Below are 13,575 nucleotides of genomic sequence, written 5' to 3' on the forward strand. Positions count from 1 at the left end.
CCGGAGGCATACCCCCGGCCACCTGCCCTGGGTTAAGGTGGGGCAACCTATTTTTGATCCACTCATAGAGGTGGCCCAAGCGGATTAGATTTTCAATCTCGTCTTTGAGATTCTTACATTCATTGGTGCTATGACCAATGTCGTTGTGGTACTCGCATCTTTTACTCGGATCTCTCCGGGAGCTGTCTTTGTACAATGGCTGTGGTCTCCGGTAGTGCGTATTTTGCCTAGCGGCAAAGTACACACGTTCCTGGGAGTCCGTGAGCTCTGTGTACTGAGTATATTGGGGTGTGTACCCCTTCTTCTGGCGCTTCTCTCCCGTTCGGGTGCTGCCCTTGGAGGACCTTTTGCTCCTTGACCCCTGGGTAGGGCCTGTTAAGCTAGCAGTCGGGGCAGCCTGTGAAGGAGCTCGTCCATTCACCCCGGACGGGTTGCCGTAATGGGAGGATGCTGGTGCCAAAGCTTGGCCCTGGCTGTACCCGGGAGTAACAGAGAACTGTATACCACTCACTTGTGGAGTCGCGGTCGGGGCAGTACCCGAGGGCGACACTCCTGGCATGTATCCTGCTATCCCGGTGGGATAATAGCCTCCATAAGCCACGATCTGGGCTTCTTCGAGGTTAATATACTTCTGGACCCTTTTCTGGAAGTCCTGGAGGCTAGCAGCACCTTCTTGTTGTAATTCATTCCAGAATGGAGTCCCAGTGCGGATTCCTGCTTGGAGAAGTGCAAGCTGTTGTCCGTCATCAACCTTCTTGGTCTTCGAGGCTTCCTCTCGGAACCTCTTGATGTAATTCTTCAAGGTCTCGGTGGGCAGTTGCTTGATGTTGGTCAAGGCACTAACCTCCAAGTTAACCTTTCTGGCGGCGACAAACTGTCTCCGGAAGTTGGTTTGGAGTTTGTTCCAACAACCCACGGATCCTGGTTCCAGCTTTTTGAACCATTCCTCCGCTGATCCGCTCAGAGTGAGGGGGAAGCACAAGCATTTGGCATCATTGCTGACCCGCATGACTGTCATGACACGGTTGAACCGTGATAGGTGGTCACTGGGATCGGAGTTCCCAGTGTACGCCGCCATTTCGGGCATCTTGAAGTTTTTAGGGAGCTCCGCCTCCAGGATATGCTTGGCACACGGCTCCCGATCCTCGCTGTCCGAATCGGAGTCGTCTCCCTTCTGCCTCCGGGAGACTCGAGCAATGTCTTTTCGAAGTATGGCAAGTTCCGCCATAATCCCTTCATTTAACGTACCCGAAGAAACCATGGGCCTGTATCTTTTTTGGTCAAGGTGATCCCGGAGGTCACCTTGATTCCCATTGATTTGATTTCTCAGATCAATGGGAGGACATCTCTGTCCTCTTCTTCCTCTACCCCCTGGTTCCTGGTGCACAGAAACGCTTTTCCGGTCCCCTCGATCCTGAGGGCCAAGACTCCCTCTTTGGGGCTTGCCCCTCTGCGGACCTTTCCCTTTAGGGAAATCTGAGCGGACCCTTCGCGGATCCTGCACCTTTTTCTTTCGCCCAAGGGTAGAAGTAGGGTTTTTTGTTTGATTTTCCTCAGCAGGGTGCCTTATAGGGCTAGGCTCCCTAGGTTTTCGCTGTTGGGAATTAGGCGAAGACGTCGCTGGCTCTCCGTCGAGCCCAGCGGCCATTGCCTTGGGGTGCACGTGAATACCAGCTGCCTCCATGGCTTTCTGCATGGCTAGCATCACTTCCTGCATTTTTTGGTTTTGCGCTTTCTGAGCTTCGATCTCGGCTTCATGATCGATAGCTTTTTGTCTGAGGAGCACCAGCTCTGAGTAACTTCCTCCGTCGTAGGCATACTCGTCGAGGTTTTCCTCGTAGTTCTCGTCAGGGACTATTTCTTCTTCTTCTTCCTCGGACTCCTTTGCCGCTCTTGAGGCCACATCTTCCTCATTTGGATCTTGAGCATCTTCCAGAGGGCGAGGATGACGTGTACTTCTTGTCTCCACCATTCTTGTGAAGTCAAATGCGTGTTATGTAGCAGCTTTCCTCAGCTCTCAATGAAAGCACCAAAATGTTGACCGAGATTTTCGGCAACTATTAAAATATGATTATAGTAGTGAACTGTAAGAAAGCGAGATGAGGATTTTTTACGTGGTTGGGGCGTTAATGAGCCTTAGTCCACGAGTCTTTGTTATTAATGGATGTATTTAATACAGATTCCACACTTGAGAGAATGTTCTTCTCATAAATACAGAGAATGTTCTTGGTGAGTATTTTCTCTTCTTGCTCTTATGCAACCCAAGATTCTCGACCCCATTAAATGAGCTTTGAGGGGGTATTTATAGTGTTTTGGTGGGGTGATCCCTAGGATTGTTCTTACAAATGTATCTGTAAGTATCCATAAAGTTGGGTATTCCCAATGAATATACCATGGGTGATGCATGGTCAAATCCCTAGGCGCTGTAGGGTTTTTATGAGGAATGTCCTTTTTGCCTTGTGATTGACGTGACTCTTCGCAGAGTAGCCGTCGCTAGACTTAAATGATCATTACTGTAGCACTGCTGTTTGGGGGTTGTGCCGTCAAACTTTATTGCGTGTTTCAGTCCCAACACGCTTCCTCCCATGCGGCATTAAATGCGACTTGATTACTCAGGCGAGGCCTGACACATCCCGGAGAGGCTTCATGCTATGCGAGCTTCCGGGAGTACCTTGTACTCCGGGTGCCTCCTCCGGGACCCATACCCAGGGTGCTTCCTTGTGGCGCACAAAGACTTATCAAATATTTACAAGTTATCTGATCCACGTGTCCCTTTTCGACTGGTCCACGTATTTTGGGCGAATTCAGGGGCAACACAACCATATTCAAATTTAAAGTTCCAGGTTACATTCAGAGGCAATAAAAAACCCTAAGATTGAACTAGCAGGTGACTTTTTTCAAGGCATGGTATTTTTTTGCTATAAATTGCACCCACAACACAACAAACACAACCATATTCAAATTTAAAGTTCCAGGTTACATTCAGAGGCAATAAAAAACCCTAAGATTGAACTAGCAGGTGACTTTTTTCAAGGCATGGTATTTTTTTGCTATAAATTGCACCCACAACACAACAAACACAACCATATTCAAATTTAAAGTTCCAGGTTACATTCAGAGGCAATAAAAAATCCTAAGATTGAACTAGCAGGTGACTTTTTTCAAGGCATGGTATTTTTTTGCTATAAATTGCACCCACAACACAACAAACACAACCATATTCAAATTTAAAGTTCCAGGTTACATTCAGAGTCAATAAAAAATCCTAAGATTGAACTAGCAGGTGACTTTTTTCAAGGCATGGTATTTTTTTGCTATAAATTGCAGCCACACCACAACAAACACAACCATATTCAAATTTAAAGTTCCAGGTTACATTCAGAGGCTATAAGAAACCCTAAGATTGAACTAGCAGGTGACTTTTTTCAAGGCATGGTATTTTTCTGCTATTAATTGCAGCCACAACACAACAAACACAACCATATTCAAATTTAAAGTTCCAGGTTACATTCAGAGGCAATAAAAAACCCTAAGATTGAACTAGCAGGTGACTTTTTTCAAGGCATGGTATTTTTCTGCTATTAATTGCAGCCACAACACAACAAACACAACCATATTCAAATTAAAGTTCCAGGTTCCATTCAGAGGCAAGAAAAAAACCCTAAGATTGAACTAGCAGGTGACTTTTTTCAAGATATGAGAGTTCTTTTGTTAAAAATTACAATCACAGCACAACACATTACTATGAGAACCAAAATAAAAACCTAAAATGAAAATTCCTTATCATTTTTCCTAAATAATATGTTAACTACATCAAGAATGTAATCAAATTCAATAGTTTGTTACCTTTGTCTATTTTGACTTCAGATTTTATTGATTTTCGTCATCGGCGGCTGTAGGATCATGAACAATAAGATGAAGAATGATAATCACACTAGAGGAGAAGGAAAGAAGTCCATTGAGAATCGCAAGAAACTTGAGAATTCCCTTGAGCTGCTATGCCGAACATGAGAATTACATTGACCTTCATATATTAAGAAACCTAAGATCAACCATATGAGTTGCACAGAGACAAAAGCACCAAGAATTTCAGAGAGAAATCGCAGGAGAAGGGAAGAAATCGTAACAGAATGCAAGATGAATCGTAACAGAATTTCAGAGTTACAAGAATTGGTGAATTTGGATATTTAGGGTGGGAATTTTATAAATGGAAATATCCTTTTATAGGTATTCTATTTTTTCCATTTTTTAAGTTTTTTATTTTTTTTTCCAGATTTTAAGTTTTTTTTATAAATGTCCATATTTTTCAAAATGGTTTTAAGAAATTCCATATTTATAAAAAATTCCCAAAATTTTTAGGTATGGGCTTAAAAAAATAAAAAGAAGATGAAATGGACTGTAATTAGTATTTACCTTATATGTTTGTGCTTATTTTTAGTTTTATTTTTAATTTTACCACCAAGAGGAGAAAGTTGAAAAATATTAGAATCTGAAAATATTATTGGTGCTTATTAGTAATTTGCAAAGAATGTAAAAGTCTATAAATATATAGTTGTGTAGCTATTATTAGATATGAAATGAGATAATAGAACTTTTTTCAATTAGAAGATTAATGTACATTTTACTATTAATAACATACATTATTATAACACAACTATGTTTTACTTACTAAATATACTGACACATATTTTATTTTTATAAAACAAATCGTTCAAATAATTATACTATTTTAATTATTAATTCAAATAAAAAACTAAAATATTAAATAAAATTAACACTACGTGGCTTGACACGTAACAATCACCTAGTATTATAAATAAAGACACTATTGCTATACACTAATTAATCTCTATACAAAATATTGACATGAATAAAAAAAGAACGGAGCTATTCATTCTTCATGAACGCAACATACATCTCTGAGTTATATTGCGCTCGCCAAGTGTGTTTGTTCCTCCTTTCTTCTCTATCATCATAAGTTTTTGTGAAATAACACTGGTGAAAAAAAAAGGTGTTAAGAGATCCTCTTGGCCTAACTCTAGACACTATAAGATCCTTTTTCAAAACTACTGGCGGGTAGAAGTAGGGAGTAGTCTCACTCAAAATGTAGCAAGCTCAACTGTACGGCTGCCAAAATGAAATGGAAACAACTGAAAATTAAAATACTGAAAAATATATAAATTTTATGATTTTTTTTGCAACTTGTGTTCTTGTTATTTACTTGAAAGAATGAATTGGCCCCAATTTAACGAAAAAAAGAAAAAGAAAGTAATGATAATAATCTCTTTTTTCTTCTATTCAAAAATAATCTCTTTTTTCTTGTACAACAAGTCATTCAGTTTCTGCATATATAATTTTAAAAAGAAAAAGAAATTATTCTCAACACCTTAACTGAATTCCTAATTTCTCGCTAACAAGAGCTCGCCCCATATATAAATCAATCTCCTCAATTTTCAAGTCTCAACATTCCCATTTCTTCAGAAAAAAAAAAAAGAAGAAATATCGAAACAGAGAGAGAAGCCATGGAAGTAAGCATCAGACGTACTTTTCCAAACGACATGTTCAACTTCGTCGTTGACATGACTACTGCTAATAATAATAATTGTTAGAGATTTTATTACTATGGAAGAAAATCAAGATATTACAACTCTATTGTAATACAATACAAAGACCAACAAAGAGATTAAATAAATGTTACATCAACATAATATACAATATATATACAATATATATATTATATATAAGAAAGGTAGAAGAAGATAAGAACACATGTAATATAATATATGTATATATAACAAGAGAATAATATATATGTATAGACTCACTCACAACCTTGAGTGTAGATTAGTGGGGATCACCATGACTTGAACAATGTATTACACCTTTGTCCAAAAGCTTATTAGCAAAGTGCTTTCTTGATAGAAAACTTCATCTCCAAAATGAGCACCTTAGACCTCTTTATATAGTGTTTAGGATATCACCATTTGAAATTCAAACTCATAACCCCTATAGATGTTATGGATTCAAATGTAACTCTTACACACACCATAACAATGGTGGAGGTTACTCATAGTAACAACTCCCCAAATGTTACAAAAAGATGACAACTAATATAGTCATATGTTACATATTATTAGTTTATTACACATATTTAATCTATATATTATATTATTATAAATAATATAACAATCCCCCACTAGATTAAATATTATCTCTTTAGTAACAAACTTGTAACATTTGTAACATTTATTTAATCAATCAAAAATATTATATCAAAATATAACATTCCCCACTTTGATTGACTAAATACACACTTCTAAAGAAATCTTGCTTAGGTGCACTAGGTAAAATGTCTTTCGACTTGAATTTTACCTTAGTGTAGTTACCACAAAGTTTGATGAAATTTTGGTTGCCGTAGCATTGAACCATTATTCCTTTAATACAAACCGGTGATAACACACACACCCTCGCTAATGCTCACTTGAGACCGCATGTCTCGCTCTTGCACCGTTAATGGCCATGTGCAAAATTCCAATTCATGGACTCTCTAGAGAAGACTCCCAATTCTCATAAGAGGCGGCACCACCTCTAGCCCATATAGGTGGAGTTTTAGTGTCTCACCACTCTTTAGACACTTCTTAAGCTTAAGTGAGTTTTCTTAAGCTTAAGCTCCATTAAAAAACCTTTCGGTTTTAACCCTCAATTTTCACCACATGTACTCATTCATAGATGAGACAATTGAGTACCATATTCACTCTATTGACTTGTTATTACCTATTGAACTTAAGACTAGATGTTTACTAGTGTTAAGATAGGTTACCATCATAGAGCAAAACACTAAGGGAGTTTAGGTCCCATCCCTCGAAAATTCATACTTTAATCTTGTACGGAGATTAAGCGATTTGTTATAACCTCTCACTATTGATTCCATGTGAATCATGCATGCCAAAATATAGTGTTCACTTTGTGACCACTTTTCTCCTTAAGTACTTAAGCTTTGAAAATTCAATCATATAAGATTAATTTTCACACAACTCAAATTCTCAATAATTTTGATACCAAACATATCAAAAATACACCAATTTAGACACCAAACATGTCTAAATTCTCATATTTTATTTTTAGACACCAAGTATGTCTAAATTTTCTTATACACCCCCACACTTTCACATTTCATTATCAAGACAATATCTTGATTTTAAAATATAGAAGACCACTTTGTCTCTATAACTCTTTTAATTAATTTCCTTCTTGAAATTATTTTTACTTAACTTTGACACTAAAATATGTCAAAATTTTACATGTACACATAGCTAAATTTAATTTAGAATTTGAATTCAAACTCAAATAAATTAATCAATAATGTCTCAACACATTTTGATTAAATTTGTGGCTCACACCCACATTTTTACCATAAAGTGTATATAAAATATCACTTTTGTGTGTTTTCCTCTTCAAATGACTCTTTAAGGCCACTTTAAAAATACCATTTGACATTTTTAGTTTTCTCGACAAAACTAAAATATCAAACTCACATTACTACTCATAAAATAATGTGATTATTTTTACTCATAATTTTAAGGTTATCTCCTTATTGAGATAAGCCCAAAATTATACCAAAGTTAACAAAATTCTCATCAATTTTGTTCACAACTTTGATCATTTAAGATTCAAAATTGCTTCTCCAATTTTGTTATCTTTTCACTATTTTTGAATCCACATTGATTCATTTACTTTTGAGTCCAAAATTGCTCTTCCAATTTATGGCTCATTTCACAAGTTTGGATTCACTTTTAATCCATTTGTTCTTGCTTATGACAATGCAAAAGTCCAATAAAAGTGTAACTCTCATAGTCCACTTTTTCTTATCTCAAATATGAGATGCTTATCTCTTATAACCCAATAAAAGATGTAACTTCTCAAAAGCCATATTTTATTATCTCATAAAGTGAGATGTTCACTACCAAATTGAAAAAGAATTTAAAATATTCTTTATTCACAAAATAGATGATAATAATTTCCACATCAATAGCAATAAACAATATTATATTATTACTATCAACATTATTATCATACTATATAACTCATACATTAATATAACATGTATATTACTAATCAACATCTTATATGTAACATATACATGAGATCAATATTAAATTCACAATATATATGTTACATATCTTATATATATATATATAACATATATACTATAATATACATATATATCATATACACATAATATATACATTAATTACACAATTATATATGTTACATACCTCACACATATATAACATATATATACACATTAATATACATGATATATATTATATACACATATATAACATATATTATGTATGCATGTCTCATATAAATACATAAAAATAATTATTTCTACATATTTAATCTCACTAATATATATTATATCACATGCTCTACATATATATAATATATATTACTCATATATATACATGTTATATATTATATATCTCACATATATACATAAAATAACATGATATAAATTTCAAATATCATATATATAATATGATATAAACACATTATCACATATATAACTCATATATATATAATATATATATTACTATTATATAAAATATAGTAAATCACGTAATATACACCACCATGCTCACCCATGAATGGTTTTTACATAAAATCTCTTATCCTTGTATTCTCACAATCTTGATTTATCACATCTTCCATTGAAAAGGGATAAGCTTTTGATTGTTAGAGATTTTATTACAATGGAAGAAAATCAAGATATTACAACTCTATTGTAATACAATACAAAGACCAACAAAGAGATTAAATAAATGTTACATGCATCAACATAATCTACAATATATATACACTATATATATTATATATAAGAAAGGTAGAAGAAGATAAGAACACGTGTAATATAATATATGCATATATAACAAGAGAATAATATATATGTATAGACTCACTCACAACCTTGAGTGTAGATTAGTGGGGATCACCATGACTTGAACAAGGTATTACACCTTTGTCCAAAAGCTTATTTCCCCCTATCTCTAAGCACTAAGGGAACTCTCTAAGAAATAGCTTTGGGAATTATCAAGCCTTTTAGAGTTTTCTAGCAAAGTGCTTTCTTGATAGAAAACTTCATCTCCAAAATGAGCACCTTAGACCTCTTTATATAGTGTTTAGGATATCACCATTTGAAATTCAAACTCATAACTCCTATAGATGTTATGGATTCAAATGTAACTCTTACACACACCATAACTCCTATAGCATTAAGAATTTCAAATAAAGGTGTGTAACATCTTTTACACTCTTAATGTTGGTGATAATGGTGGAGGTTACTCATAGTAACAACTCCCCAAATATTACAAAAAGATGACAACTAATATAGTCATATGTTACATATTATTAGTTTATTACACATATTTAATCTATATATTATATTATTATAAATAATATAACAATGGAGATAATGGTGATGGCCGCCGCCGATCGTTCACCGTTCACACCCTCTGGGTCGACACCGAAGATTACGCCAGAAAATGGGTTCTGGACATGCAAAATTAAGAAGATCCGTAAACAACGTCCTATCATCGTCGCTCTCTGCGCCGATCGCAGTTACAACTACGCCGACAGCGCCACCATGAACTACTATAACAAAGGTACAAGAAAGAAAAATTTTCATATTAAATTTCAAGAACTGACAGTCTTTCAATTAATTAATTATAATTTATCTAATTATTATTAGAGTACAAAGATCGGGAGTACGATTTACTACAGATTTGCATTGAAGATCAATGCCTTGTTGTGAAATTGGATCGAAGGGGTGGTTGTTGGTACACTAGGTTTAACTGTAAAACGCTGAAGGAATTTCTCCTCGATCATCGCGTGACGGTGGTCGGAGTTGGATTAGAGAATTTGGTGGAGCGGTTTGAGGAGGATTACGGCTGGGAAATGCCCAAGATTGTGGACCCTAGAGATTTGTGGGCCCAAGCCCAAGCCCAATCCCAGGCCCAGGTCCAATAGGTGAGGAAGAATTTGAATCGATTTGGGATAGCGAGGTTGGCGAAGGTGGTGCTCAGAGAAGAGATGAATCTGGTGAAGCTTGCCAAAATCAAATGGTGGTCTCATCCGTACAATTCTAACAACCCGCCGAGATTTCATTCCGATGACGTGATCAAGTATGCCACCGTCGAAGCTTTTCTTGTTTTTCAAATGGGTATTAAGCTGGTTCGGGACACTAAAAACTAGTAATACGACGTCGTCTCAGCTGGATCATCGGGATGATTAGAGATATAGTTAGTTAGCTTAAACTCTAAAGCTAGCTATAGTAAAGTAGAAATTTTCTTATTCATTTACAGTCACCATTACTTACAACTTTACTATTAATTGACTTTGTTATAATTTCATTGTTTTGAACAGACTTTTTAGACAATGATTTGTGATTTTGGTGATTCATCAATCATCAATAAAATAGTTTCCTGTTGATATGAATGAGCTATAATATTTTCTCAGCTTTAACATTCTAATTAATTAGAACACAACTAAGTTAAATTGGCTTGGAGTTCAACTTCATAAGCAATGAGAAATAGGTAACTTGATTTTGGTCCTCTTACGAGGAATATTCCTTAATAGGACGAACTACGAAGCACTCCCCACTAATTTTCTACCCGAAAAACGTAAACTTCTTTTTCACGTAACCATAGCATGTTACATTATTTTTTATTTTAATTTTTATGCACTACACTCAGTCTATTCTTTGAAGTTGAAACTATCTTACAAAAACTCAATTTTATTTATTTTAATTCACACTTTTATATACATTAATTTTTTTATAGTTTTTTTATAATATTAAAATATTTTATCTTAAACAATTTTTATTAATTAAAATAAATAAACAAAAATAAAAAATAATAAAAAATTAAAAAAATGTTTGAAGAAGCTCCAAAACCTAGAAAAGTATCTCTATATGTAAAATATGAATTGTATTTGAGCTAAAATGAAAAAGGATTTAACTCACTTAATGGAGCACTGTTTTATTAATTTTTAACCAAAAGTTTTAAATTAAGCTAATAGTTATACTAATGTAAGTGCTCTAAGTACTTAAATTATATATTTTGATTTTCTTTTTTTGCCAAATGAGTTTATAGAAAAAGCATCATCAGTCATCAATGATTCTATAGAGTTAAATAGCTTGTAAATTGTGGGGTCAACAATGTCAATGAATGTGAAAGAGATAGATTGAATAAATTTGTGAGACAGTAGTAACAGTGGTGCCAACTTAATAACAAATGTAACAAAGTTAGTCAGTGGAAGATTTTCTTCCATCTATTAAAATTTATTGTTTATCATAAGAGATTACAAAGATACTCCATGAGAACTAATCAATAAAACCTTGAACTGAGAGTTGTGACTTATGACCCAACAATAAAATACCTACAAAATAAAAAAAAAAAAATATATAACAAATATTTAATAAAATGTTAAATTTTATATAAATATAGTCACATAAATTTTCTAATGTAAATATAAGGACTTATTTGTTCTCATCTCCATTGCTGAAGGTGGCTACACTACATCTGATATATTATTTATTAGACCAAACCTTATAAATCAAAACTAGCCATATACTGATTTATAAGGGAAATTTACATAATATACTAATTTTTGCCATTTTTTTACAAAAGTACTGTCAAGCGGTATTTTTTACTTTTTTACTGTGTTTTTTTATAAGTTTCATACTGCAGTATACTATGTTAAGTTTTCACTGGTGTTCTACTGGTGTTCTACTGTTGTTTTGAGCTGTTCTGCTTTGTGTTTTACTGGTGATTTATAAAAATACAGTATTTTTGTAAAGATTTCTGTGTGACAGTATTTTTGTAAAAGTTAACCAAAATTCCAGTATTTTTGTAACTTTCCCATTTATAAAACCAAAATTAGTCATATTAGTATCACAAAACCAAAACTAGCCTTATTAACCTTACAAAACTAAAACTAGCCTTATTAACCTTACAAAACTAAAACTAACCATAATGTTGGCCACGTTGCTCGTACAAAAAAACTAGCCACATTGACAGTACAAAATACAACTAGCTACATTGATCTTACAAAATCAAAACAAGACACAAAACTAGCCGTATTGGTCTTACAAAACTAAAAGGCCACATTAGCTATAAACAGGCCCGCCCTGGGCATAGGCGGGCTAGTCCTGTGCCTTGGACCCACCTAGCCCAAGGGCTAAAAAAAAATATTTCCCTTTTGAAATTAAACAATTTTTTTTACTGATTTTAAAAATACCATATTTTTTTTTTTAAATAAGGGCCCCAAATAATTTTTTTTTATGGCCCACTAAATTTCAGAGCCCGCCCTAGCTATAAATATAATTAACAAAAAATCTAAACAAAAATTTGAGAACTAAAATATAATTTCTTTTTTATTAAAATGGAGCAAATCAATATATAATTAGTACTCTAAGCAAGTAACTAAATAGTTGCTTTGATTTGACAATGGTGAAAAGACATATGCTTCTTATATCTCAAAATAACCACTTTAATAGATTGCCGTGTGATCAAATTGTATTTTGAAATCAAAGAGAAAAAAAGAGGAGATAGTGCAAGTAACATAACTAAAGAGGAGTGTTTTGTAAAAAATAGTCTTTATAAAATTTTTTATTAATAAAATAATTTAGGAATTTTTACATAAAATGCCATTTTTCTCTGTTTTTAAACATTTATACGGTTCCATAGTTTCAATTTTAATTTTACCATTTTCTTTAAACATTTATACGGTTTCATTAAAACTATTTACATCATATACGGTTTTGCTTACATCACCCAACTCCCACACGTTTCCCTCCAAACTTCCAATTTTCAATCACTTCTATTGTCAGTTATCACACACTATCCCACTCCCTCGTTTATATCAATATTTTTTGAATTTCCCTTTCTTCTTCATTTTCATTTTGTTCTTCTTCTTCATTTGTTCATATACTTCCTTTTTCTTTTTTTTGTTTTTTCTGTTTTTTGTTTTCTGATTGTTGTGTATGTGTTTTTCCTTTGGTTTTGAGTAATGGCTGTTACTCGATCTCGTTCGAGTTCTTTGTCCCCTTCTCCTAAGAAACCCAAAAAAAAGACTATTAAACAATCTAAATCCAAATTAGTTGCTAAAACTACTTCAAAACCTCTCAATCAGAAATCCAAAGTTGTTGTTCATGAGGGTGAGCCTTCATCTGGTGATGCTAGAAAAGCTAAAAGGAAGAGAAATGATAATGAGGATGATTTTGTTGCTGTTCGTTCTAGGAAGGTATGTTTGATTTATTTATTTTTTGTTTGTTTGTTTTTTATTTTGATCTGTTCTTGTTGTGATCTGGTGCATTGTTTATGACTTGTATTGTTTTTGTTTTTTATTTGTTTATTTCCTTAATTTTTTGTGTTTAGGGTTTTTTCTTTGTTTTTTGATGTTGTGGGTTTCAGTCTCATTTTTATCCAAATTAGGTTTGCAAGTTCCATGTTATTAGTTTAGTTGTTTAATTTAAATTTTGTTCATATGTATTTATTCCTATTTTATGTTCTA

At 33.8% G+C, this 13,575-nt stretch overlaps 1 protein-coding gene across 1 annotated transcript; it reads left to right on the forward strand.

The window, feature by feature from the left end:
- Positions 1-9,466: 9,466 nt before the first annotated feature.
- LOC115700910 (uncharacterized) lies at positions 9,467-10,493 on the forward strand. Its single transcript, XM_030628581.2, has 2 exons — positions 9,467-9,665; positions 9,752-10,493. The coding sequence occupies exons 1-2, from the start codon at positions 9,467-9,469 to the stop codon at positions 10,027-10,029; spliced, it is 477 nt and encodes a 158-aa protein (XP_030484441.2). The 3' UTR covers positions 10,030-10,493.
- The last annotated feature ends 3,082 nt before the right edge of the window (positions 10,494-13,575 follow it).

Source organism: Cannabis sativa, chromosome 8 (assembly GCF_029168945.1).
Source record: "Cannabis sativa cultivar Pink pepper isolate KNU-18-1 chromosome 8, ASM2916894v1, whole genome shotgun sequence".
Lineage (NCBI taxonomy): Eukaryota > Viridiplantae > Streptophyta > Magnoliopsida > Rosales > Cannabaceae > Cannabis > Cannabis sativa.

Bases quoted from the DNA above. Each gene is read 5' to 3' on its own strand.
- LOC115700910 (XM_030628581.2), top strand. From the start codon at position 9,467: ATGGAGATAATGGTGATGGCCGCCGCCGATCGTTCACCGTTCACACCC. The intron at 9,666-9,751 runs GTACAAGAAAGA...AATTATTATTAG, and splicing joins CATGAACTACTATAACAAAG to AGTACAAAGATCGGGAGTAC.